Genomic DNA, 13,618 nt, shown 5'->3' with positions numbered 1-13,618 from the left:
CTTTGACATTTGTGGTAGCAGTGCCATAGCTGGTAGACACAGTACCAGAGTCCTAGGTTGGATCCTGGCCTCAAGTGCTATCTGTGTGGAGTTTGCATGTTCCCGCTGTTGCTGAATGCGTTTCCTCTGGGTGCTCTGGTCTCCTCCCACATCCCAAAACCATGCGGGGTTTGTAGGCTAATTAGGCCGTTGCAAATTTCCCCTAGTGCGTATGTAGTGGAGGGGAAAGAGGAATAATGTAGAAATATTGTGAATGGGTGATTGGTGTGGACTTGGTGGTCTGAATGTCTTGTGTCCATGCTATATCACTAAACCTGGACTGTAAAATCTGTTTCAATAGACTATTCTCAGTTCAAGATGCGATATATATGTTGCATAAAACCTCAACAGTCCGTTGCTTAGGACTGAGGAAAGCCCCCATGGTTGAGTTATCGAATTTGTTTATTTCTTTGGGCATGCCTTCTCTAGGTTCTTGGTGAGATTCAAGAAATCGTGAAGACGGGATTATGGGTGGGAGACTGTTTTATCTACACCAGCTCTGTGAACAGGCTTAATTACTATGTTGGTGGAGAGATTGTCACCATTGCCCATCTTGACAGGTGAGTGGCACAGACGTTGGGAAATTGTGTGGAGATCATAGAAAAATCAACAAAATATTCCACCATTGTACATCGAGTACAATCACAGGCTTTTCCTAGATTACAAATACCCAGCATACCTACACGCAAACTCCTATAATATTAAATTCAAAAGTCTGACATTCTTGTGAACGGCAGACTGTTTCCATTCTTTCTCCATTTAAAAACATTTTTTTTTTCATCATCTCCAGAGCTGGGAGGGAATAGAAACGTATCCCTTGACTCCACTAGCCCCTGGAGCTCTATCTAACTCTCTCTTAAATCCATCCAGTGACTTGGCCTCCACTGCCCTCTGTGGCAGGGAATTCCACAAATTCACAACTCACTGGGTGAAAACGATTTTCTCACCTCAGTCTTAAATGACCTCCCCTTTATCCTAAGACTGTGGCCCCTGGTTCTGGACTCGCCCAACATTGGGAACATTTTACCTACATCTAGCTTGTCCAGTCCTTTTATAATTGTCTCTGTTTCTTTAAGATCCCCCCTCATCCTTCTAAACTCCAATGAATACAAGCCTAGTCTTTTCAATCTTTCCTCATATGACAGTCCTGCCATCCCAGGGATCAATCTCGTGAACCTACGCTGCACTGCCTCAATCACAAGGATGTCCTTCCTCAAATTAGGAGACCAAAACTGTACACAATACTCCAGATGTGGTCTCACCAGAGCCCTATACAGCTGCAGACAAGCCCAAATCTACTTTCACCTTGCATTACTCACCTGCACCATCAAGCAGGAATCAGTGGGCAGAGCAGATATCCTGCTAGTTTTTGTTCCCTGCCCTCTAGCCAAAGGATAATCATTTGCTTTCTTTAAGGCTTTCCTGACTTCCATTCAGATCAACATTTGATCTGTGCTAATTAATGTTACCTGCTACATACAATGCCCTCCATAATGTTTGGGACAAAGACCCATCATTTATTTATTTACATCTGTACTCCACAATTTGAGATTTGTAAATGGAAAAAAATCACATGTGGTTAAAGTGCACATTGTCTGAATGGATTCATCTTCACTTCCTGTCTAAAAGTCAGAAAAGTCTTTAAAAAAAAATAAAACATTATTACTTAAAGGATGCAGATTACAAAATGGCACAGAACAGTCCAAGAATCCGAGTTATGAAACACAATAATTGAGACAGTGAAGATTGATAAATCTTCTAATTCCATTCCTGCAACCCAGGAATCAGTCCACAGAGCATAAATCCTACTCTCTGAAAGGTAATTACATTGTCTCTGGGGCAAGGAAATCAAAACTGTGCATCACACAGTACACAGGTGTGAGTTTTCAAGGCCCTATGTGATTGTAATAGGTTCTTACCTTTTTTACAGCTATCACTTTGTAAGAAACATCTGAAGGTTCCGATCCGAAATGTCACCTATCTATTTTCTCCAGAGATGTTGCCAGAACCACTGATTTACTCCAGCATCTTGTATCTACCTTTCGAACAAATATTTGCTCCACCAGAAAGTTAGTTGTTTAAAGCCACAATGTTTAAGGCCACAGAAGGTTATATTGTTAAAGGTTTTCATTTTACTCTTTCTTAGCTCAACTCACCAGATGACATTCCATGATCTCTATAAAGAACCTAAATGATTTATGACGACAATGGTTCCTGTGTAATTTGAGTGGTGGTAGTAGTAACAGAACAGATGTCACAGTACTTACTAACCCATGAATCAAAACCTTCAAATCCCATGCCATTCTTTCCATCATATATTAAACCTTCTGATCCTTGGGCTACAAACTAATTTGCTCCCATCTTGGGTACCAACCTGAGTAGCATCATTGAAATCCTGCCTTCTAATATCAGTCCTGGTTTCAAAGAAATCTCTGTTCTCTGTCACTGGTCTTCCGAGCATTTGCACAAGCTCACTTTCACAAGGACCAGTCCAGACTGCACCAGCAGCACCATCTTTGTAACTTAAGGTTGGCAGTTAAAGGATCATTTCCTTCATGACCATACTATTCCCCACCACTACCACTTACCTTTTCACCTCCAATTTCAACGGCCTTCAGTACTCCTTGAGCAGCCTTTTATCTAATCAATACAGGCTTCAGGATCTTTGTACTGAGTGAAAAATGGCAAATGTCTATTTAAAATATTTATTTACAAAATTCCGAACCATATTTCAAAATCCATATTTTTCATTAAGAACGTGTGTTGACACTTTCATCCTATTTCAACGTTATTTTTTCAGGACTATGTATCTTCTGGGTTATATCCCAAAGGACAATCGATTGTATTTGGGAGACAAAGAGTTGAACATTGTCAGCTATTCACTGCTTGTCTCTGTCCTTGAGTATCAAACAGCAGTCATGAGGAGGGACTTTTCCATGGCTGACAAAGTTCTTCCAACCATTCCCAAGGAGCAGAGGACAAGAGTAGCCCACTTCCTAGAGAAACAGGTTAGTTGATACCTTGTTATAGCAGTTGACATGGGCTCTCTGTAGATGAGTTTTGTTTAATAGAGGCATGTCTGAGCAGAATTGTACACAGCTTTCAGTCTCTGATTTATACCAAAGGTAGAACTGCTGAATACCAACATGTCATTTTTGAAGTTGTTAGTCTTGTTGCAGTATTTTCTTGACCGATGCAGCCATACATTACAAACAAATTGACCCAAGACACGACATAATTTACATAAACATCCATCACATAGCTGTGATGGAAGGCCAAATAAACTTTTTCTCCCCCCTCACTTTCCCCCCCCCCCCCCCCCCCATGTCAGAGTCAAAGTCAAAGCCCCCGGTTGGCGATGGCGATTGTCCCGTTCGAGCCAAAAAAGCCACGCCGGGTATTCTGCAAAGATCGCACACCGCAGAGTTACTTGCACGTTGGAGCCCCCGGCTATATAAATTCAATTCAATTTATTTGCGCGTTTCTGCAGCCATACATTACAAACAAATAGACCCAAGACACAACATAATTTACATAAACATCCATCACATCGCTGTGATGGAAGGCCAAAAAACCTTCAAGCCCCCCCGGGCTCCCCCCCCCCCCCCCCCCCCCCCCCCGATGGCAACGTCAAAGCCCCCGGTTGGCGATGGCGATTGTCCCGAGGCCATTAAAGCCACGCGGGTGGTGCAAGGTCGCACACCGGGTTCTTGATGTTAGAGCCCCCGGCGGGCGCTCGCAGAGTCCCGCGGCCATTCCAAGCCGCGCGGGGCGGTGATGTCAAACCCCACTCCAGGAGCTCTTCAACCCCGCAACTCGGGCGGGAGAAGTCGCCGTTGCGAGAGCCCTGAAAAGCGGTCTCCCTCCAGGGACCCTCGGGCACCCGTGCCCCCGTCCGCCAGACCCGCAGTTGCAGCCCTCCGAATCCAAGAGGTCGGGCCGCCGCAGCAGCAGCAGCAAGCCTCCACCACCGTTCCACCCGCTCTGGACTCGGCCAACTCCGCGACGGTGAGGTGAGTCGTCGGCACCAGAGCCCCCGGTCTTCTCCTGTTGGAGGCCGCTCCTTGTTGCAGCCCCAATGACAACGGAGACCCGACAAAGAAATGGTCAGGTCTCCCGTGCAGGGAGGGATTAAAAGTTACCCCCTCCCCCCCCCACCCCCCCCCCCCCACCCCCCCCCCCCCCCCCCCCCCCCCACCCCCCCCCCCCCCCCCTCCCCCCCGCACCACATACCCCAACCTCCAAATAACAAAAACTACATAAAACATAGACAAAAAATAATAAAAACGCAGACGGAGGTCAGAGGCCGCTGCTGACGAGAGCCCTAACCGTAAAGTAGTTCACGGAGATTTAGCTGCAGAATGAATCAAATCTGCTATTTTTAGTCTGAATAGCACCAAAACGGTTAGATAATACATCAATGGGGACGGAAGAGCAGCTACAGATGCAGGCATCTTGTGGGGAAAAAAATGAACTGCTGAAGGAGCTCCACTGAGTTCCTCACCAGTTTGTTTTTTAATCCAACAGGAGCGGTCTCACCACAATGAAAATGGAGGTTTCCACTGAGTATCCTCCACAGTTTGCAGGGAGAGATTACCCCCCACCCCCACCCCCCTCCCACCCCCCCCCCCCCCCCCCCCCCCACACACCACACACACTACCCCAGAACCAAACAAAAAACAAAAACTACATAAAAACATAGACAAAAAATAATAAAAACGCAGACGGGCTGCAGAGGCCGCTGCTGACGAGAGTCGTGCCGCCTACCGTAAAGTAGTTCATCAGTAGATTTAGCTGCAGAATGAATCAAATCTGCTATTTTTAGTCTGAATAGCACCAAAACGGTTAGATAATACATCAATGGGGACGGAAGAGACTACAGATGCAGGCATCTTGTGGGGAAAAAATGAACTGCTGAAGGAGCTCCACTGAGTTCCTCCACCAGTTTGTTTTTTAATCCATACAGCAGTGGTGCTCACCACAATAAAAATGTACGCCTGAAAGATTTTCCCTGTAGTATCTTGGACAGCTTTGGAAGCTAGAATGTATTTGTCACAAAATGTTCAACTAGCTTTCTTTTCCTTTACACAGGGTTTCAAATCACAGGCTCTGGCTGTGTCAACTGATCCAGAACACCGCTTCGAACTCGCACTGCAGCTGGGTGAACTTAAGATCGCTTATCAATTGGCTGTGGAAGCAGAGGTAACTCATGGCCTCTCAGTTTAAAACTCAGTTACATTGAAAGTTGAATTATTTAATTCGGTAATTGTATGCCTATGATTAATTATATTAAGCTTAATTATAAATCCATTAATTTGGGGCAGCACGGTGGTGCAGTGGTAGAGTTGCTGCAATAGCAGGGCCAGAGACCCAGGTTCGATCGTGACTACGGGTGCTGTCTGTACGGAGTTTGCATGTTCCACCCCGTGACCATGTGGGTTTTCTCCAGGTGCTCCAGTTTCATCCCACAGGTTTATAGGCTAATTGACTTTGATAAAATTGTAAATTGTCCCTCGTGTGTAGGATAGTACTACTGTACAGGGACCACTGGTCAGCAGGATCCCATGGGACGTAGAGCCTCTTTCCACCCTGTATCTCGAAATTAAAACCAAACTAAGTGTTTTTGGGTAGTTTACAATATTCAAAAAGCAATATATGCCTAATCACACTTGTAGCTGATATTCAACTCCATTTTGTATATATTATAACAAGGAGATAGTGGCTCAACAAGTGAAGCTGTTGCCTTACTTCCCAAACGTCCCAAGTTCACTCCTGATCTCTGATATTGTTTGTGTGGAATCATCTCTGTGAACACATAGACTTCCTTCAGGTATTGTGATTAACTCCCAACTCTTATCGGTTGGTTGGTTGGTTAAATGTCCACTGTAAATTGTCATTAATGTGTGGATTAGTGGTGGAATCTTGAGGGAGTTAAACAGACTGTGAGAGAATAAAACAAGATAAGTATAAATGGGTACTTGATGGTCATTGTGACCTTGGTGAAGAGCCTGTTCCACAATCTACAGCTCTGATTCAATGGCCTCGATTGATTGAAAGATATAGCTTAGAAACGCCCTTCAGCCCATCGAGTTCACACCATCCGTAGATCAAGTCAAGAGAGTTTATTGTCATGTGTCCCTGATAGGACAATGAAATTCTTGCTTTGCTTCAGCACAACAGAACATAGTAGGCATTGACTACAGAACAGATCAGTGTGTCCATATACTATTATATATGTAAATACACACATGAATAAATAAAATGATAAAGTGCAAATAACAGATAATGGGCTATTAATGTTCAGAGTTTTGTCTGAGCCAAGTTTAATAGCCTGATGGCTGTGGGGAAGTAGCTATTCCTGAACCTGGTAGTTGCAGTCTTCAGGCTCCTGTACCTTCTACCTGAAGGTAGAACACCCATAAACACTAGTTTTATGTTATCCCACTTTCACACCAACTCCCTAAACACATGCAGAGGCAAATTAACCTACAAACTCACATGTGTTTGGTGAAGAAACTGAAGCACCCCTGAAGAAAGTGACTTGATCATAAATTTGACGCAGGCAGCAATCAAGGTCGGGCTGAACTCCGGTCTCTGGTGCTGTGAGGCAGCAGCTCTACCCGCTGCACCACTGTGCTGTCCCAAATATCAAGGCAATCCAAGCATAATTTTATAACTTCAAAATGGTCTATCTAATTAATTTACCATTAGTTTAAATTAAAGTGCAAATGTTGTCATTTTATGTTCACAGTCAGAACTGAAATGGAAGCAGTTGGCAGAGCTTGCAATTAGCAAGTGCCAGTTTTCTCTTGCCCAAGAGTGTTTGCACCATGCTCAGGACTATGGTGGACTATTGCTGCTGGCCACTGCTTCAGGCAATGCTCCAATGGTTGACAAGTTAGCAGAAGTAGTTGAAAAAGATGGCAAAAACAATGTGGCCTTTATGACGTACTTCATGCAAGGAAAGTAAGTACGCTTATTATTGACCTTAATGTAATGCCTTTCAAAACAGCAGATGATATGGAAATAGTAGCTGCATTCATATAATTAATTCTGAAGAAGGGTTTCGGCCCGAAACGTTGCCTATTTCCTTCGCTCCATAGATGCTGCTGCACCCGCTGAGTTTCTCCAGCTTTTTTGTGTACCTTCGTTTTTCCAGCATCTGCAGTTCCTTCTTAAACACTACAAATTCTCCTGGCAGTTTCATAGACATAGGTGTTTAAGAAGGAACTGCAGATGCTGGAAAATCGAAGGTACACAAAAAAGCTGGAGAAACTCAGCGGGTGCAGCAGCATCTATGGAGCGAAGGAAATAGGCAACGTTTCAGCCCGAAACCCTTCCGGGTTTCGGCCCGAAACGTTGCCTATTTCCTTCCGGGTTTCGCCCCGAAACGTTGCCTATTTCCTTCGCTCCATAGATGCTGCTGCACCCGCTGAGTTTCTCCAGCACTTTTGTCTACCTTCGATTTTCCAGCATCTGCAGTTCCTTCTTAAATAATTAATGATATAATTCCAGGATGACATTATCAAAACCATCAACCAATAATTTACATGCCTACTACTTCTAATGTTTCCTATATTGGATACTTCTATCAGAAGTCTCGCTGTCTATCCTTTCAGCTTTTTTTTTTTTTTAATTCTGTGAATTTAAATACCACAATCAGATCATCCTCAGTCCTCTTACGTTCAAGGGAATGCATGTCAGGTTAATGCAACCTGGTTTTGTAACTGATGCCCTGAAACCCAGAATTCATTTTGGTGAATCTGTTGTTTCATACTGAGAATCTGTGCTTTCTTCTTGCTGGTTGGTGCACAAAACTAAATGTAGTACATAATGGAGATTACACACAGAAACAGGAGGCTCAACCAGCCCACCCTGACATTTATGGTGCATGGAGAACCAACTCTTGAATTCTGACCATTTTGAGATGGGTTTCTCACCCGAATGGCTCCAAAATATCCATTCTTTATGACTATTCCTAGATTAATGGCAAGGTATAATGACGTAGCCCAGGCATGAACAATTTCTGACATCTTTGACGAATTCCTCCCTCGCATTAAATTTAAATCTTGTGAGGATTTTTCGATTCTCTGACCTGCCATTATAGCTGTAGTTCAGCCAGGAAAGTGCTATCTTTACAGCTCCACAAAGTCTGTTTTTGTCTCAGATGGCTGATTACAATGTTATCTGTTCCCACTCATCCCAAGATCCAGATTTGAGGGGCCAAGTTTAAGCTTCGAGACCCTTAGTCCAGATTCATTTTCGTATCTAGCTCCAGATTTGTTGGTGGGACCAGTTTTTTTTTTTTTTTACGCATTATGCTCATTTAATGGTTTTATTTCAAATTAGTTCTGCTATTTTCCGTGGGAACTCGTGTTGTAAAACGATTGTGTCAATGGGGAAACAAGACGTTGGGGCTAGAGTGTTTCAGACTTGCATTACCAAAGTTATTTTTCTAGAGAGCTTTTTCTCTGCTTGTCGATTTCAAAGTGTCTTTTAAGTGGTCCTTCAGTTCCCTTGTTTCCAGATGATCCATTTTACCGAACTAACAGAGGTCACGTATAATAATTCAACAATACACCTTATATAAAGAATTAAACAATGACCAAATAAGTAAATAGTTCCAAAAGCACATGCGCCACGCTCCTTATTTTGTCCAGATTAAAGGACTGCCAGACCATCAGTTGCCGGTTAATTAATGTTGTACCTGTCAAAACAATTCTGCCCACGTAATACAAATGGTATTCTCCAATTCATCAGTCGCATTATATTCAATTGGTGTTTTGAAAGCGTGTGTTAAAGCAGAACTGCCTGTACAGTAGTTTAATAGTAAATAATTAAAATTGACTCAAATGTTCAAGTGTATTTAAGTAGTCTGTATAAACCAGCCGTTATCTTTTCTTCTGAAAATCCCCCATGTAGGCTCGACAATTGTCTGGAATTGCTGATTAAAACAGGACGACTCCCTGAAGCTGCCTTTTTCTCAAGAACCTACTTGCCCAGTCAGGTTTCCAGGTATGTGTTACCAGATGCAGTTTTCTCTTGGTATTAGAATAGAATTGAATGCTATTTATTGTCATTCAAACCTGGGTTTGAACGAAATATCATTTCTACAGTTTTTTACATTACAAAACAATCCAAGACCCACACTTAACACAGTTTACATAAACATCCATCACAGTGAGTCTCCAACATCTCCTCACTGTGATGGAAGGCAAAGTCTTTATATCTTCCCTTTGTTCCTTCTCCCGTGGTCCAGCAGTCCAACTGCAGCGTCGAGGCGAACTGGGGCTCCGACGTTAAAGCCCCTGGCGGGCGATGGTAAGTTCTGAGGCCGTTTAAGCCACGCCGGGCGATGTTAGGCCCCGGCTCCATGTCCTTTAAACCCGCGATTCCAGCGGGAGAAGTCGCCGTTGCGGAGCTCGGAAAAGCGGTCTCCCACCAGAGACCTGCGAGCTCCCGATGTTCCCGTCCACCGGGTCTGCGGCCGGTGCCTCCGAACTCCACAAGTCGGGTCGCAGCCGCGCGCCACCACAGCTCTCCCCGCTCCGAAGTTGGCCAGCTCCGCGATGTCAGTTCCACAGGCTCTGCAACTGGAGCCCCCAGGTTAGTCCCGGCCGGAGGTCTCCGCCGGCTCCACGATGTCAGGCCCAACGACATCCGAGACCCGACAGGGAATAGTCGGGTCCCCGCACAGGGAAGAGATTTAAACAGTTTCCCATCAGCCCCACCCCCCACATATACACAACTAAAAAATAAATAAAAACTAACTCAAGACATACATTTAACAAGACAAAAATAAAAAAAGACAGACGACTGTAGTCGAGCCGCTGCCGTTAGGCGCCGCCACTAACACACAAATACACAAGACATGCATACAAGGTGTGCTCTGATGTGAATTTTCCTGTCTTTTAGAGTTGTGAAACTATGGAAGGAAAGCCTCGCTAAAATAAACCAAAAGGCGGCAGAATCCCTCGCTGACCCCACAGAGTATGAAAACTTATTCCCTGGGCTAAAGGAGGCTTTTGCAGCTGAGCAGTATTTGAAAGAAAGCAGCAAAACCAAATGCAGACCTGCTCGCGATTACCCCCTTGTCACTGTAAGTAAAAAATATTCTTCTACATTTTAAAAATGCTGTGAATTTGAATTTAAATGGGCTCGCTGGTGTTCACATCTTTCATTGTTTTTGTTCAAAAGCCAAACGAAGAAAGGAATATTATTGAAGAATCGAAAGACTCTGTGCATGGAACATTGGAGGAGGTAACTAGATATTAAATACTTGAGTGGGAAACCAGTGCATTTTCTGTTTGAAATAATTGAAACCTCTAAAAGCTGTCACTTTGAAAATACATTGCTTGTCATTAGACCTGTTTTAACCTGAGGTTGGGAAGTACAATCCAAAATCTAGAGCCTGCTGTTGTGAATACGCTTTCAGCTTGGGGTGGCACAGCGGTAGAGTTGCTGCCTTACAGCGCCAGAGACTCAGGTTTGATCCTGACCACGGGCGCTGTGTGTGCAGAGTTTGTATGTTCTCTCCGTGACCACGTGGGTTTTCTCCGGGTGCTCAGGTTTCCTCCCACTTTCAAAAGGCATACTGGTAGGTTTGCAGGCTAATCAGCTTCGGTAAGAATTGTAAATTGTTCCTAGTGTGCAGGATAGTGCTGGCGTACGGGGATCGAAAGAAAGAAACCAGTAAAACCAAATGCAGACCTGCTCGCGATTACCCCCTTGTCACTAAGTAAAAAATATTCTGTGGAATATTCTGTGGGCCCACCGAGCCCTGATGGATATTTACACCTCCCGCTGCCTTAGCAGGGCAAAGAATATCATCAAGGACAGCTCCCATCCTGCGTTTGGACTGTTCGACCTGCTGCCCTCTGGAAGGCACTATAGGTGCATCAAATCTAGGACAAATAGACTTAGGAATAGTTGTTTTCCAAAAGTCATTACTACTCTTAATTCACACATGCACTGACTTCACAGCCCAACACCCGGACTTCCATCTATTCTATCCACGTACTGAAATTTGGAACTGTAATGTGTATTGTAACTGATTTTTAACATTTTTTAAAAAACATTTTTAATATTTAATATAATCTTTAAACATCTGCCTAAGAATACTAGCTATTCATCCTTCACCATTTTGCCTTTATAGATATGTATATAGCGCCGCAGAATTGTGCACCTATCCCCCCCCCTCTCCCTTTGTTTTGTTTTCTGTTTCTTGTATTTTGTACTAAATTATATGTATGCACCGAGTACGAGCTGCTTTCAATCTCATTGTACATGTATAGTGACAATAAATGGCATATCTATATCTCTCTATCGCTGATCAGCACAGACTCGGTGGGCCTGTTTCCCACTGTATCTCTAAACTAACAAAAACGACTCAAGTTCTCTCATTGATGCACACTCGGGGTACTCGGTGGCAGTCTCTTGTGGCAGAAATTGAACCCTGCAGGATTACATGTACCAACAACATTTATATTAAAGGATCCATTTGTTATTGGACCCCAATGATATAAAATATCATCCTATTCCAAATGTATACAAAACGACTTGCTCGTGTTAAGATTAAGCATCTCCATTTGATATCAATTGACATTGCAGAAATCTGCCAGTGACGGAGAAGAAGCAGTTCCTGTAACATCCACACTAATTACATCCGTGATAGAAGAAGTGAAAGCAGCATTGGAATTACCAACTGTTTCTGTGGAAGCTGCAGCTGACTCATTCGACCTTGAAACTAGAAAGGTAATAAGCGGGGATAGTACACGTGTACAGCTCATTTAAGCAATTCCTTTGATGCAAGATTTTATATGGATCACATTTGTGGTCCCACTGAAAACAAGGACTGTCTAACATTGGAAGTAGTACAGTCAATATAGTTGAATTGATTGTTTTTTTCAGGAAAGGATTTGACAAGGCCCCCTGTAGTAACAAATTTAATGTTGGATAAAAAAGCGTGATTGGGAAGTAAATATTATTAATAATCCTGGCTCTGAATGTGGTTACCAGTAGAGTAACAGATCTGTTGTACAAATCCATTAAAATCAACATCATGGACATTTGATGTCTATTTCTAAAGCCACTTGGGGCTAAGAGCCTTTATTTTACTGTTTGGAAATGTGACCTTTAGTAGAAATTGATTGATTAGAATTAATAAATGGATTAGATTTGCCACGTATGGTAGGCTTTTTCCAATTGCCAAATGCATGTTACTCGTATAAAGCAGATTGAATATCGTTGACATATTGAACAAATTGCTGGCACATGCAGTGAGTGCAAAATCCAAAAAGGGAGCTTGACAAAGTACAAAATGTGGGTAAAATAGCTCCGTGTGGGGATAAGTGGTGGGGAATGTGCCTCCTGCCATGGTTTCTTCAACTTGATTCCATCAAAGTGTCATGAGAATTATGTAAAATCAGCCTGCTTTTCTCAAGAGATTGAATGGACAAGTGTGAAAACAGTAGATGGGATTTCCCCCTAGTTCTTGTTTTGTCCATTTTGTAAAGCAGAAAAGGAAAAAGTCAGAGCATATAAACAAATTAGTGGTGATGAAATTATTGAACAAAGTTCCCATGTCCTGAATTAGACTGGACTTGGAAAAGCAGGGATTCATCAGAGATGGTGTGCATGCCGTTGTTACTGGGAGATCCCCTCTGACCAACGTGGTGGAATTTTTTGAAGTGGTTCCAAAGTATATTGATGAGGCCAATGTACGTAGATTTCAGCAATGCCTTTCACATAATCCCCAAAGGAAAATGTGCAAGAGATTAGAGGCCGTGGCAAGCTGGATACAAATTTAGCCAGAATCTCAGTTTGTTATGAATGGAAACTCCATCAAAAGTAGTGTTGTCACAACTTATTATTTTGGCATTTGAATGCTATAAAGCACCACTGGCAAGTCTGTCAAATCCTGCTTGATTGAATACCTTACCTAGTTTCTATAGAATTGATTAAATTAGCCGTCTTCCCCAGTAAAATTAAAATGATTCTGATTGCTTCTGTAACCATGAAAATATATTTTAATTGTGTTCTCTTGTGTTCAGTCTCTTAGTGACCTTGGTGATGATCTAGATAACCTGGAGCTGGATGACATTGACACTTCTGACATTAACTTGGATGAAGAGTTCCTGGATGATTAAGCTGAAAATTAATATTTAAACACGACCAAATTTCTATCACATGAATGAATATTAGTAATTGCTTAAAGGTTTGTTAATTATTCAACTTTGGACAGTTCTAAAATTGTAAGTGCTCAGTAGGCAGCAGGGTGACATTCCTAAGTGTAACTTGTCCTACACAATAGGCAGCGCTGTTGACAGATCAGTTTATAAGATCATCAAGGCTGCATGGCTACTGTTTCCTTACCTGTAAAGTAGTGAGTTGTCAGTTTCACAACTGAATAGAAATGCTCATACTGTTGTGTTGGATTAACTCCAAATAAAACAATACTTTTTCTATGACTGGCATAATTGTATCGTGTTTTTTTTTTTTACGTGGGGTACATCTTCAAACTAGCTTTATTAATCCAACTATTATGAAAAGCTTTAAGATAAAAGTTGGCTTCAGAAGC

General features: G+C 42.8%; 1 protein-coding gene across 1 annotated transcript in view; it reads left to right on the top strand.

Annotated features, from left to right (window-relative positions):
* Positions 1-13,517, top strand: part of copb2 (COPI coat complex subunit beta 2) — a 29,429-nt gene extending 15,912 nt beyond the window's left edge. The window contains exons 14-22 of the mRNA XM_055646424.1: positions 469-599; positions 2,840-3,047; positions 5,131-5,241; positions 6,791-7,005; positions 8,962-9,054; positions 9,955-10,138; positions 10,237-10,299; positions 11,650-11,793; positions 13,092-13,517. Coding sequence (XP_055502399.1) covers positions 469-599; positions 2,840-3,047; positions 5,131-5,241; positions 6,791-7,005; positions 8,962-9,054; positions 9,955-10,138; positions 10,237-10,299; positions 11,650-11,793; positions 13,092-13,187 — 1,245 coding nt within the window. The 3' untranslated portion in view covers positions 13,188-13,517. The remainder of the gene's footprint in view (positions 1-468; positions 600-2,839; positions 3,048-5,130; positions 5,242-6,790; positions 7,006-8,961; positions 9,055-9,954; positions 10,139-10,236; positions 10,300-11,649; positions 11,794-13,091) is intronic.
* Positions 13,518-13,618: the final 101 nt, after the last annotated feature.

The sequence above is a fragment of the Leucoraja erinacea genome, chromosome 14 (genome assembly GCF_028641065.1).
Source record: "Leucoraja erinacea ecotype New England chromosome 14, Leri_hhj_1, whole genome shotgun sequence".
In the NCBI taxonomy this organism is placed as follows: domain Eukaryota; kingdom Metazoa; phylum Chordata; class Chondrichthyes; order Rajiformes; family Rajidae; genus Leucoraja; species Leucoraja erinaceus.
Note: the sequence above shows the minus strand (reverse complement) of the source record. Positions and strands in the feature narration are given on the sequence as shown.